The sequence below is a fragment of the Aythya fuligula genome, chromosome 1 (assembly GCF_009819795.1).
Source record: "Aythya fuligula isolate bAytFul2 chromosome 1, bAytFul2.pri, whole genome shotgun sequence".
NCBI classification, from domain to species: domain Eukaryota; kingdom Metazoa; phylum Chordata; class Aves; order Anseriformes; family Anatidae; genus Aythya; species Aythya fuligula.
In genome coordinates this window covers 75,641,644-75,655,507 of record NC_045559.1, presented here as the reverse complement: position 1 = coordinate 75,655,507, position 13,864 = coordinate 75,641,644, and the positions used below count along the sequence as shown (strand labels likewise).

Genomic DNA, 13,864 nt, shown 5'->3' with positions numbered 1-13,864 from the left:
AGAATCGCATATTTTTATATAACACATTTGTCCCCTGCAATAGTTGCTCTTCTACTCCAATAAAATAGTCAAAACCCCATGAGAAAGTTTTTATATCATTATATTCTACACATTTTAAGACTGCAAGTCATTCAAATTGGTCAGTTTTAAGGAATCTCAGTCCCTCTGCTGCAATGAACCCTTCTTCAGCTCAGCAGCTGTAACTGAACGTGTGCAATGGTACACTACCATATGGTAATAAAATATATTAAAAAAAAAAAAGAATTAGCTAACTAATCTTCAGCTTGGATGCTATGTTCTGTCCATTTTACTTCACATTGCACAGGACATGTGATACACTGAAGATCAGCTACCACATCTCAGATAACACCTGGTGTCTATTCAGAAGACACTAAATGGTTGCTGTAGATACGCTGCATACCTGAAGATGCAGTTATACATAACTGTGTTACCTTAGAATGGAAAGCATCTAAAATTAAAAGGAAAAATGAAACCAAACTCAACTTGCCTTCATCTCCATCATCTCCAAAGGGATAAAACAGAGCAACTGCTAAATTGATGAATACAGCAAGGTTGAAGGAAATGCTCCCCCAGAGAGAGATGTGTCTAGAGAACCAAAACAGGGGTGGATTATCTAGAAAGGGGAGAAAAGCAGCAATCAGTGAAAAGTAAGCAGGCATTAACTCCATCAGTAATGGCCTCAAGGGAATTAAATAGTATTTAATGAAGAAAACTGATTTATACAAAATAAATATGCAGACCTTTAAAATTAACTAAGACAAATAACAAACATAGGTTTGCCATAAAACACAGTTTCAAGCAGTTTTTCATCCAAGGATCCCAATACGGTTTATTATACATGACAGTTGTGCCTCAGCTGAGGTTTTAGGATTGGATCTTGTGTGAAGTCTTCTCATCTGCCTCTGAAACTGTAGCCTCTGTGCAGGGAGACACAAAGTCAAACAAACAACTAGGTTTAAAGGCACACTGCATGAGAGGCAAACAGAAGACCCAGAGCAGGTCATCCAGGTGACCCATTTGGACCAAAAATGCTGATGATATTATTCAAAGAAAATGGAATACGCAAGGCTTCAGAACTACAGCATTTTCCCCACCTCTATCCAACTAAAAACATCTCAATCTGTTTTTAGAGAACAGATAAAATTCAGTCTGACCGGGTTTGGTTCTGCAAAAGCTAACTATTTCCTGTATGATCCTCAGACATCCAAAATTAACTGCTGAACAACAGCTCTGTGCTGTTATAATTACTCCAGGCTGTAAAAGGACTCCAGTTAAGCCAGGACCTCCATATATGAAGTGCTGTATAAAGACACAGAAGCAGTCTATATCCCAAAGAACTTATAACCTAGTTAGAAATGACTAAAAAGGGAAGTAGGGCAAAACAGGGTTAAGATTTTGTGTCCAGAGTCACGTAATTGATTCAGCAAAAAGCCTAGGAACATCATCAGAGGGTACTAAGACCCAGGCAAGCACTTCATATATGCGACTGTACTATCAGATGTTTAAATGAACATTTAAAACAAGCCTCTATGTGTAATGGTGTGAGAAACCCCCCAGCCAGAAAAGTTTAGCTATTTGAAGATGATGCATTCCTATTAATTAGATTTTAAAGTACTGAGAGTCTTCTGCAAGCCTTAAGAGCATGTTCTTGACTTGCCTGTACCCAGCTAATTTTTAATATAGACTCATTCAACTGAATATGACTGTCTCAGGATTTAGTCTAAATAAACTTTAATTGTGATTAGGTGACTATTCAGATTTCATTGTGATAATCTCATGCTGTTGACTGCTGGGATTTAAGCACTTGGAGCCACTGCAAATGACATCTGTCAATTTAAGCAATACAGACTGCATGCTAACAGACACTTGGCTAAAGAATGAACCGAGCCTAAACTTACATTATCTTTTCAAAGAAAAATCATGGAGACTTATGGACCATTCCACTGATGAAAGAAATTGGGGAATTTCTGTTCTGAATAAAAATAAACCAATTTTCCTTGCTTACAGCATTAGGCAGGTCTGGTCTATGTAAGTGTAGGGTTGGGCTGTTTTATGTGTGTTTCTTAAGCAAGAAAAACAGATATGCTTTTGTTAATAGAGTAATTTTTCTACAATATAGTGACTTTTATTCCCAAATAGACTGTGCAGTTAGGGAGTTAGTCTGAAATCATTTATTTTACAACTTCTACTCTGGTCAGTTTGTCAGTACAGACAAGTTTTTCACAGTGCCACCAAGGAAAGTGGACCTGAGCCAACAGGATTCATACTGAAAATTTACAACTGCCTCTGAAAATTGCCCAGGAATTGACATTTAAAAACCCATCCAACATTCCTGTTTCCATAACATTACGGATGCTGCACTAAACCATATTGCTTTAACTATCCAAACTCCCTGCTGATCTGACCATAGATCCTATTCTTCACTTGCTTCCTAATCAATTGCATAATGCTGCTGTGAGCTGTTAAACAGCTGATGTCTGCCATCCCAGCAGTATCTGCATTTTAGCAGTGAACAAAATGATACACTCTCATGTATTTTTATATACATACATATATAATATACACGTCTTCTTTATCTCTCAAGGATACTGTAGATGCTTAATTAGTTCATAGCCTTGATTCTCTGCTCCAAATGCAAAGGGCACAGTTGATAGTTGCTAAGCTGGCAGGAGCTTACCATCCCCAGGACATGAGCAGCAGTGGCAGCCCCATTCCTGGTGAGGCCAGCAACCGTAATGCCCACCAGTGAACTGAACAAGAAATTCACAGTACCTGGCTTAGTTTCCCTGCACCTCCTGTTCAGGTCCCTGCTTTGATCTCTCTCCCATGATCTCAACTGTGCCTGCCAGATCTGCAAGTTGCAAGTAGCTTAAGAAAGTACACATGCCTCTCCCACTACCACAGGACATATACCAGAATGGGCTCACAGATGGGGATGTACTGCAGCCTAGTCAAGCAAGGCTGATGTGAACTGGCAAAGGGAACGGACTCCATGGGAGTCATGCAGATTTAAAGCAGCTGAGGTTCTGGTGAGAGACATTTTTAAGTGACTGACATTTACAATTTTTTAATAGTCTTTTAGGAATCTGCAAACCTCAAATATGCAGCTACACATGTTTTTGTTAAATATTAGGGGTCTTGGCTTAATTAGGTGCAACCCTATTGAGTTTAGTGGAGCTACACCCAGTTCATCCATCTCTCAATTTAGCTTTTGGAGTCCAGAACATCATCTTGAACACATTATTTATATTAGTAACTACTCCATATTATGCCTCTTCTATGGTGGCATGCAAGTGTCTCAGATGACCTACACTATGCTGACCCTACACACAGAAGTCCTGAGCAGTTTTGCTTGTTGCAATATCAGAGTGAACAGTGAAAAGTGTTTCATTAAAACTGAAAATATTTGAAGGCTTAAAAGCAAGGTTTTAGCATGATTAAGCTATTTTTTGAATTTGTTATACTTACTCCTAATTTTCTTTTGCCATTTCATCTCGTTGTACAGATCCTCTGTCTGTTGGAAGAAGTCATTGACTTTGCTTCCTTGTTCATCTCTTTCTGTTGTATTGAACACCCGACTTTTGGACTCCCGTGTAAGGAATTCACAAATATTAGGGACAGGAAAGACAATCTGTTCCATTGTTCTATCATGACGAACAATCTATAAATAAAATGTACATTATTTTTTTTTCAAGATCAGTGACTTTCCAACCATTTTGTTATATCTGTTCTTGCTCACAGCTCCTTTATTATTTATAAATTAATGCATAAATTATTGGAATGTTACAAAGAAACTGAACCAATTAATCCTAAAACATAAAGTGAAACCACTGTTCTATCTCCAAAAGCCTGCATGAAAATAAAGTGGCAAAAATATGGCTCAACTGAAACCTAGGTCCAAACTTACCCCAAATATAAAAAAAAAGTTCCAATTCAGAATGCTTCAATTTTGCAATGGATTGAAATGAGTCTCTGCCACTAAACAGCGCTGAAGCTCAGGGGCTTTCTGATTGATTATAGAATTCTTTCCTCACCTTGAATTTATTTCTATGATGACAGAAGTTGTGAAGGTGAACATGCAAAAATAGCACCCTGTTACTCAGATAGAACCCATATCTTATCTGTCTTTCTCTGCTTACTTGGCAAAAAAAACAAGGTTTTGCATTGTTTATATTTCAGAGCCTACTGAGTTACTGCTAAGCGAGATAGATTTTACTCCATCTCACTACACTGTCATCAAAATTGCTTTCTCATTCTGATCATGGAGTCTGCATTATTAATAATGGAGAAATGGGTAGAAAACTCATTTTTACTCCTAAACACATGTTCCTGTACAGGCAGCAGTAGAGAAAAACAAACAAACAAACAAACAAAAACCAAACAACCACAGACTATTTGACTTTCAAATAAAACAAATGAGATACCCCAATATCAGGGAGCTATATCTAAAATGCTGAACAGGTCTAAAATTGCTTTCAGTAAAACAACAGTAAACATTCATTTGATTTAGGAGCAAAGCTGGGATGAGTTTCACTTTTCCAGTCACAGTCCTGCATTTAAGAACCTTCCTTTCTCTCCTATAATTCATATTAATTATGTGAACATACTAAAAATCAAACCCATCTTAAGTCATTTTTACATATAACATATTCAAGCACATTTGCATTAGAAATGAAGGATAATTACACGTCTGCCCAAGGACATGTGCATTATGTGAAATTGAACAGGCTATTTTGAAGCATCTTAAGTATGCAGTTGCTTCTCAAGCCAGCAGATGTGCAATGGGACTATGTGGCAAGTGAAGGACCCTGACAGAACATCAGTTCAGTCAAGGACTCAAATGAAGAGGTATGCTGCATGTGCTGCTCTGCAGAATGGTATTCAAAAAGCCTCCCAGACAACAGAGGCCCATAAAATGGACCCGACCATATCTGCTGAAGAAACAGGCTTTGTTGGATTTAACAGTCATGACATTGCAGGAGGTTTTAGAAACTACTCTTGGAACAAGCTGTTGGCCATGTAGAAGCAGACCACAGTGCTTGTTTTGATACCTAAATTTGCAGTCTACTCAGACAACTTACTCAGCTGATACTTGCTAAGAAATAACTTAAGAGCATCCATAGTGTTAAAATATGTTAAAATGAGCACTTAGCTGCTGTCTGGAAACCACAACAGCCATGGAGCTTCCATCTGTCTTGTGGTGATACAATGTGAGCATTATCAGGCAAAAAAGGATGTTAGCTAGCACAGAGAAGGACCCCAGCAGCAGCCTGAATTGACAGCAGCCAGGACAAAATGGACTTGAGGTGCTCGCATCAGACCACTACCTGTACATGTAAGCTCAGGTCCAAACTAGACGGAGCCTGGGAGTCCACTGAAGCTAAAATTATTGGCTCAGATTCAGGCTGGTCCTGTGTGAAAACACACTGTACAGTTTTCATATTCAGCCAATTTTGGACTTGATAAAGCATGTCCAAGAGATATGTCACTTCTTCCTTCAGTCCATGGAAGCAGACATCTTTGTACCAGAGACATTTTTCTCTTTATGAAGGCACTAAGGGCTAGAGATCCTTCAATGCCCAACTCACATCTTGATGCCTATAACCCCATGAAACCTGTAAGAACACAGGAACTGGTACAAGAGTTGAGAACCTAAATACCTCTGTGGTTCTTGATCTAAATCCAATCCATGGCAGCGGTAAAGCTTAAAATAGAGAAAAGAACAAATGAACAGGCTAAGCCTTGCTCTTTCAAACAATAACCATACTGAATGTCTACATCACTTCAAAACCTCTTTGTACTGCAGCCAAACTTTTAATTTGATCAGTAAGCATCACTGGTTTTGAAACTCATGATTATTTATTTGAGTGATGCACCACACAAGATTACTCTTGACTTCATGACAAGTCAAGAGTACTATCCACAGTCATTATTTCCCTAACAAAACATGGTTGATAACACAAAAGAAAGCTACTGTAAAATGATTATTTGGAGCCACTTTTAACATAGGTGCATTGCTTTTTCTCCAACAGCCAAAATCATATCACTCAACTTTCTCTTCTCATAAATAATCTACACATTTGAATAAGCTTTGCTGTTCCGAAGTCTAAAAAGAGGTGATATGCCCTGCACAAAATGCAAACTTGTCTCATACTCAATCTTCTAGTGAGCAATTCTTTACCTCTATCTGTGCCGTATGATTGGCATAATGGCTCAAGGCTTCATCTCCTTCATCTGGATCTGACCCTGGCTTCAGCATCTGTTGCAATGTTTTATTGTGACGAGCCAACTAGAAAGAGAAAAAAAAATCGGATTTATATCCTGCTGCTTTGTTTTCAGCTTTATCATCTCCACTTAACTAACACAAATCCTCTCCTCTTCCCCCCCCCATATACTTACATGCTGAACCCAGTGGGGCTCCTTCCACAGATAACAACAAAAACGTAATTACTTGAGAACAATAGGAATAATTTAGTCTTAAAAAGTCAGCAGCAAGTCTTTGGCTGAGATTTATGGATGGCAGCTTAGCCGGCAGCCTGGATGGTATTTGGACGTTTTTTGACAGATACCAAAAAATTAGACTGAATGCTTCTTTTCACTTGAGTTTTGACATAAAATTTGCATACTTCTGATAGTAATTACACTTACAATTAAATTTACTCTATGATTTCAAGTGGCTAAACTGTTCTTCACCATGTTGTAACATGGAATTTCAGGGCTGCCAAGATAACACAGGTAACTATTTCAGAAGCAGCTGGACTACAATGGCAGGTAAATATATTTTTAGTGTACAGATTACATACACAGCATGTGTGTGCATGCACATAAATACTAACTCCTCCTACAAACTTATACTAATTATATGCTTTGCATGATTCATAAAATCACAGAATCACAGAATCACAGAATTTCTAGGTTGGAAGAGACCTCAAGATCATCGAGTCCAACCTCTGACCTAACGCTAACAGTCCCCACTAAACCATTTCCCTAAGCTAAAATGCATCAGATCTTGTTGAATTGTAAATATTTAAAATGCTTGATAACTTCACAAAGGTTAATACTGATAGTGTCAGCAAATGCATTCATGATTTCGCTTAGGTCAATGAAAACCAAAAGACTTGATTAGAAAGGCATAAAGAAATGCTACTAAACATGTAGTTTTCCCTACATAATAGAGAGTGGTTTTCATCCAAAAACTCTGAGGTGTTTCATCCAGGAAGGTGATACCAGTTTTGCAATTTTAAGGTGGGGGAAACTGAGGCATAGAAAGGACAGGCTATCTTACAGTCACTATCCAGGTCTTAACCATTACACAGACATTACCACAACAGGCTAGAAACAAACAATTACAAATGACTGCAGGAACCAGATTTTTAACTGCCGAACACCACAAGGGGGTTAGAGTTGTACTAAGTGAAACAAAGCAGCATGTTGAGGAGTTACAAATTAATTACAAATCTACAAAAAGAGTCTCAGGGATTAAGTCTAAAAGTAAAAATTGATCTAAACAGAAATTTAGTAATTTAACCAGAAAGTGATCACACTCATTCCTAAGCCATTTGCAAGTCTCGCCATACCTTTTTTTATCTAAGAATGGTGGAAGAGTGGTACATATGCAATTTATTCTGTTTATCAAAGTTCCCCAGAATCTACAAAATACATTTTCTTTTAGCTCTTTATACAAACTTATTAATCAAAGAAGAATATTAAATGAAATATCTAAAACCAAAAGAATATTCAGGATAAATAGTCAGAAAGAATAAATGTATTTTACTTTTATTTTACTTTACAATTACTCATGGACAGAATTCTGCTTGGCCTTCAGAGTAGAGCACTGAGCCATTGTGGCAGAATATCAGCCTTTTAAAAACAGTCACAAGTTGATACTTCAGGACACATGCAAAAATCATAGGGCGGACAACTGCAGAACAACATTCTTTCCATCACTAATAGATACCTGCTTTCAATACTTACTTTTTGCTTTATCTAGTAAATATATTGATAGTCTCATTACATGTATTTATGCCTTATGCATCTTCCACTCATTTTTAAGGCTAAAAGATCCTTAAGTCTGACTAGTTCTCCTTCACACGAGGCATATAACCTGAAAAAGTCAGCAGTCTTTGTACGTCTACAACATCTACTTAAAAGGACAACTTGAATCAGGCATTTTGCATCCCCCTCAATACATACAGTAGCATCACAGAGAAACACGATGAGCTTGTGAAAACAAGGTAATTGTTGTTTAAAAACTGCCTTCAAATAGTGTTACTATTTTTTCCCTTCAGCTTTATTGAATGTCCCCCTGCTTCTGTACTTAAGAAAGGGCAAGCAAGAGCACCCAATTCACCTTCTTTGTATCATTCATCGTTCTGTACACCAATGTCATGTCCTCTGTTACCTGTCTCTTCTTTAAACTAAAAAAAAAAATTCCTATCTTTTCCATCCTTTCTCAAATAGAAGACTTTCTGTGACTCAATTACTTTCCTTGTCCATCTCTAAATGGCCTTTACTTTGGCTGTATCTCTTCTTTAAGACACAAAGAAAAGAACTGACTAGATAGAATGCAATCACACCCTGCCTGGAGTGAAGAATTAGCATAACCAAAAGCAAATATAGTCCTTTATTTATTTAAATATTTCTTTATTATATTATGTAACACAGAAGACATTTGCCTGTATGTTGGCTCTTTGTCTCCAATGTTAACCATTAAGATTCTGAGTCTTCTAATAAATGACAAGTCAAGGATATACGGACAGTTCTTCTCATTTCTCATTCTCATCTTAAATTGATGCCAATTTGGAGAAAGGGACTTAAATAGATTTTGGAATTTTCATTAGTACTACAAAAAACTTAATTTATAAATATACTGTAATTTGTATACAGAATTGGAAATACCATTTATAAGACATAAAATCTCGAGATATTGATTCCTGATATGATTTTAACTGTCCATAACTAGTATTATAAAGGCATGTCTCAATAAATGTCAGTAATGAAAGTTCCCTTACCACATGTGTTAAAAGGGAAAATCGTCCCAGTTCTCTTTGGCCATAATGGAACTGATGAGTATAGTATGTTAATTTAACAGATTGCTGGTGATTTGAGACAGTATCAATACAATGCATATTTCACTATCAGATTTCACGTGAACAGCAGCCACATACATTAAAACCATGTGCATTCAGTGAGATTCATTACACTTTATTAGACTGTGCTTTTAGGCAGTTACTATCTTGTGGTGATGTGTGTAGAGTCTAGCATCATTTAGCCGGGGCTTACCAACACTAGCATTAGATAAACTGATCTGAGGAATAGGCCAGGAACTCCTGTTCTGAAGACACATCGGAAACAACCAGGAATTGCTGATCAAGCTGGAGGAGATACAGCAGATATCAGAACTGAAACCCATCTGAAGTTGTCAACAGTAGTGCTACACCGAAAGTGCTCATAACATCATTTCTTTCTGCTTCCCACCTCTTCGTATCCACTGACTTTTTGTAGTCTAGACCTTCAGACAGTAATCTCAGGGCAAAGGGTATATCTCTATTTTCTCCTTGTATTACAGTTTTTATGTGAGATGGATTCCTCATTGCCACAGTAATAAGTACTGTTAATATTTCTGTATTGTCAAAGCTGTATCAGTGAAAGAATGGTGTGGATTGCTCAGATATGAAGCAGAGGACCACAGTAAGACACAGAACAGCTTTATAAATGCCATGTTATTTGGCAACAACAACATTTTCTGAAGCTTTGCTTTCATGATCCTTCCTTCATCCTGTAATTAACTCAAGGGCACACACGGACAAATAGGACTATGTCGACAGACTTCCTGACCAGTGCAGAGCCTTTTCTGAGATCAAAGACACAGCAGTGAAAATAGCAATATAGCAACAAACCGTAACTTATAATATGGAAAGCTTATCCAAGCTGGTAATACACTCTAGGTGACAGTCTGTGACTGGCATGTAAAGGCTGTGCAAGCTCTGACTGACACTTTTACACATTTAACTCCTGTGATGTAGTTGTGTTGCTTCTGTAGTGCTGCACAAATCTTTTGGGGCAGCTGAAGGGCAAGACACTAGATGGACATGGACTATAGTGACTAAGAAAAACAACAGCCCTGTTCACATGTGTAAAACAAAGCTAAAAAATATGCAGAGAGCATAACTGATACAGAAAACAGTCTTCACTAGAGCCTGAATTTGCAGACAGCCCCCAAAAAATCACCTCTGAGAACTCTCTCAGTCAGTCATTCACTCATCCATCAACCATACCAGTGATATTTTAAATGTCAACACTGTACTTTACTACTCACAACGGCATGTAAGGAAGAGGAAGCAATAACATCTAATGGAGCAGTGATTTCCAAAGAGGGGAAGTGTAAGGCAATAGTTATATGAATAAAGATCATTTGGCTTTCAGTCAGTTCCCCAGGAAGGACTGTTGTTCATCTTAAAAGACTTTTGCTTCAAAAATTTGGAAAATACTGTAATAAACATCACTACAAAATGTGAAAGATTTAGGACAGACCAAGAACACTGATGTCATTAATAAAGAAACACTAGAGAAAAATGACAGAATTACAAGTAATACTCAGTCTGAATTCCTTACACAAAATGATTATAAAATCAGATCTGCTGGTCATTTGGGATTCCATATATGATCAGTAGCGTGGAAAAACACAGCAGACACATTTTATGCAATTAATAATATATGGCTTTCCTGCAGGCTTTTTGTCTTAAGGTCAAAATTTCCTTCAACATAAATGCAATTATTTTAATTTTCTCAAAGAAAGAGTGATTTAAATCTGTGAACATTCATGTCATCAGCCTCTCCCTGTAAGGGGTTTCTTCTATAGCATGGTCTGCATTGGAAGGTGACCCAGTACACACATGGGACAGTTGTCAAAACCCCTGCTGATTTTACTAGGCTTTGCTTCAGGCCCAAAAAAGGACAGGAGTCCTATAAATATGAGCTAGAAACAGCAGGCAGAAGACCCTGGAAATCTGAAAGATGTATTTCTAGTCATTCAACTCTCCAGCAATTAGAGACTATCAAACCTGGGGAATAAAGATGATTTTTTATGATTAGAACAGCACAAAGGGATTTAAATGGGTGAAGCTTAGTGTCTTGTAACCAAGTATGGCTTTCATGGAAGAGTCAGTTCACTGGCAAAGTGCCAAATGTGTTAAATTGATTTTCTAGAAAAGGCCAAAGAAGTATTACTATAAGTTCTGGACAACTGACTGAAAAATACAAATAAAGGCACAAATAGTCTCTGTGCCATGAAACACTTTAAAGTATTCCTATTGAGAAATATTATAAAAATATATATATAAATAGAGAAAAAACATCTTTCACCCCTGTATACATTATGCTTGTCACCATTTCTCTCGAGTTTCTTCTCGTACTTATAAGGCAGCAATACAATCTACTATCTGATGGAGAGGTTCCTGGCACACAAGCAGGCCTGGCAGGGGCAGGGCAGCAGCTGGGGAGTGTGCTGGCTGCTGGGGCTCACTGCGGTGAGGGGACTGGACAGATGTGCAACCTGAAAGCACTGCACAGTGCCCTCTCTGCCTTTACCCCAAGCACCTGCTTCAGCTCACTGGCAGCCTTTTGGTGTGCCAGTCAGCCCTGTCTAGCGTGACAGGGCATGGTGAGGTCTCTAGACAATCCTCGAAGTTCATGACCCGTGGACCTTGTGGAAAGTGAGGCAAGAGCTATTTGTACAGACCTGATGTGCAATGCATGAGATCTGATAGATTTGTCATAAATTATCTTCATACCTACTCAGTAACGAGATGTACCGTACTGTAGTTAGCCAGCCCAAAGGCCACTGGTCTTCCACCAGGGAGAAAAGAGACAGAATCTAACATGCAGCAAGAGCAGCACCTGTTCAGATTACTTTCACCTTGCTGTGCAAACAGACTTATGCAGCTGGGACTCATTTACAGCTGCAATCCCTTCTTTTTTCCCCTTCAGTCCCTTGGCTCCCAGAGCCAGGCAATGTGAGATCTGGCACCACCAAAGCCCCTCACAAGGGGAAACCCCAGCCATCTCACCAAGCATTTCATTTTCTGCTTAGGCTCTCTAGGATAAAAAAGCTACTGGGAGACTGACAAGAAAAACCCCAAGGACTGAGAAACAACAGCAAAGAGAGAGTGAAGGGAGAAGCAAACGGGATGGGTGAGACGCACAAGAGGACAGGAGACAGAAAGTGAGATACTCTTCCTCTGAGCACCAGTGTCTTACCACACTCCAGCTCCCTGCCCAGGGTGAATGAAAACACTCATATTCCATTGGTAAACAAGGAGAGAAAGAGAAAGCAAAGAAAAAGGAAATGTCATCCTAACCATAGCTGAGCAGAAGTTTTTATTCCAGTTGGCTGTACTAACAGTAATAACAACTTCTCAACTCCCCATGTTCCAATCAAAATTGAATGGTGCTTCCTGCAATACATAGGGTACCTTCCTTTCCAGAAGTCATTACAGTTTTATAGAGCGGCACCTTTGCACTCTACCACAAAGCAATCTGTTAACAAACATTAGGAACAGCAGGGATGGAGCAATGGGAGACTCTCAAATCAAGTATTCATTGATTTCATTTAGATGATTATACTGTACAGAGCAACCAAAAGGATTTAGAGCTAATATTCCCCTGATGGCCTGTGGTACAAGAGCAAGGCCCTGAGTGGTCCAGACTCTATGGATTCTGTTCCTGGGTCTTCTGTGGCCTCATGTAACTGCTGAGACGTCACCTCTAGTCCCTGCCTCCACGTGGTATGTGATTCAAATTGTGGATCTACCTTCCAGGGTATGGAGAAATAAAACACCTTGACATTATCACATAGGAGAAGCCATCACAGTTAAATGATCTCTATCACTATTATGTTTGCAGTCCCCATAGTCATTTTATTACTACTTCTGGTGTGGTTTTGCAGTTCTTTTATCCCCAGTGAAAGGCAGCAGAAGACAAAATGACTTGCTAATATTTCAACTAGCTTTACTTCCATTTGTCTTCTTCATTATTTCTTTCATGGGCAAAGCTTACTTGCAAAAAAAAAAGTACTACGCATATGGATAAAGTTCAGGTCTGCTGATAAAATATGTGCTGAAACAAAACAAAATTTAGCTCAAGGGGATGGGTGTGAAACACTTCTTCAAGGTACATGTAAACTGTCACGAGCAGCAGTGCCTAAATGAGCCAAACTGGCTCAATGCATACATCAGTCACATCTGGTTTTTGGTATACAGTAGCCATACTGAACATAGGATGTGGACAACAGTATGCAATAGAGTGTTCCAACATGAGGAGTATAGGAAAGAAGGACATAACTAGATAATGGAAGTGTCAGACATGATTATGGGAAGATAACAAGACAGTTCAAAAAAGGAAAAGGAAGAAAAAGCAGAAATACTAGAGCTAGTCTTCTTAATGGTATAATAAGAAACAACATCCCAGTTACATATAACTTCTATGAAAAGCAGATAAAACATTGCACCTAAAATAAGACTTTATTAACACGCTTATCAACATGTTACACACCCAGACTGACAACAACCAAGAACAGCAACAGATCAGCAAGCATATGGATACCAAATCCACAAAGCAAGAAAACTGTTCACCGCTAAAAGACACCAACACTTTACACACATACAAAATATAAACATAAGCTTGAGATAAGAGAGCTGTGAACAGCATACCCTTTCCAGAAACTCTCCAAATCCTTTTATCGTCAAGCACTTTACTTCCTAGGTTTCTCTTCTTATTCAGAACAGATACTCTCTGCAAAATATCTGTCTATTGCTACCTATCATGTGGATCGTAAAGAAAGGGA

At 38.4% G+C, this 13,864-nt stretch overlaps 1 protein-coding gene across 1 annotated transcript in view; it reads right to left on the bottom strand.

The window, feature by feature from the left end:
- ITPR2 (inositol 1,4,5-trisphosphate receptor type 2) overlaps positions 1-13,864 on the bottom strand; it is a 266,820-nt gene that overhangs the window by 41,999 nt on the left and 210,957 nt on the right. The window contains 3 exon segments of the mRNA XM_032186220.1: positions 509-634; positions 3,490-3,682; positions 6,203-6,310. Coding sequence (XP_032042111.1) covers positions 509-634; positions 3,490-3,682; positions 6,203-6,310 — 427 coding nt within the window.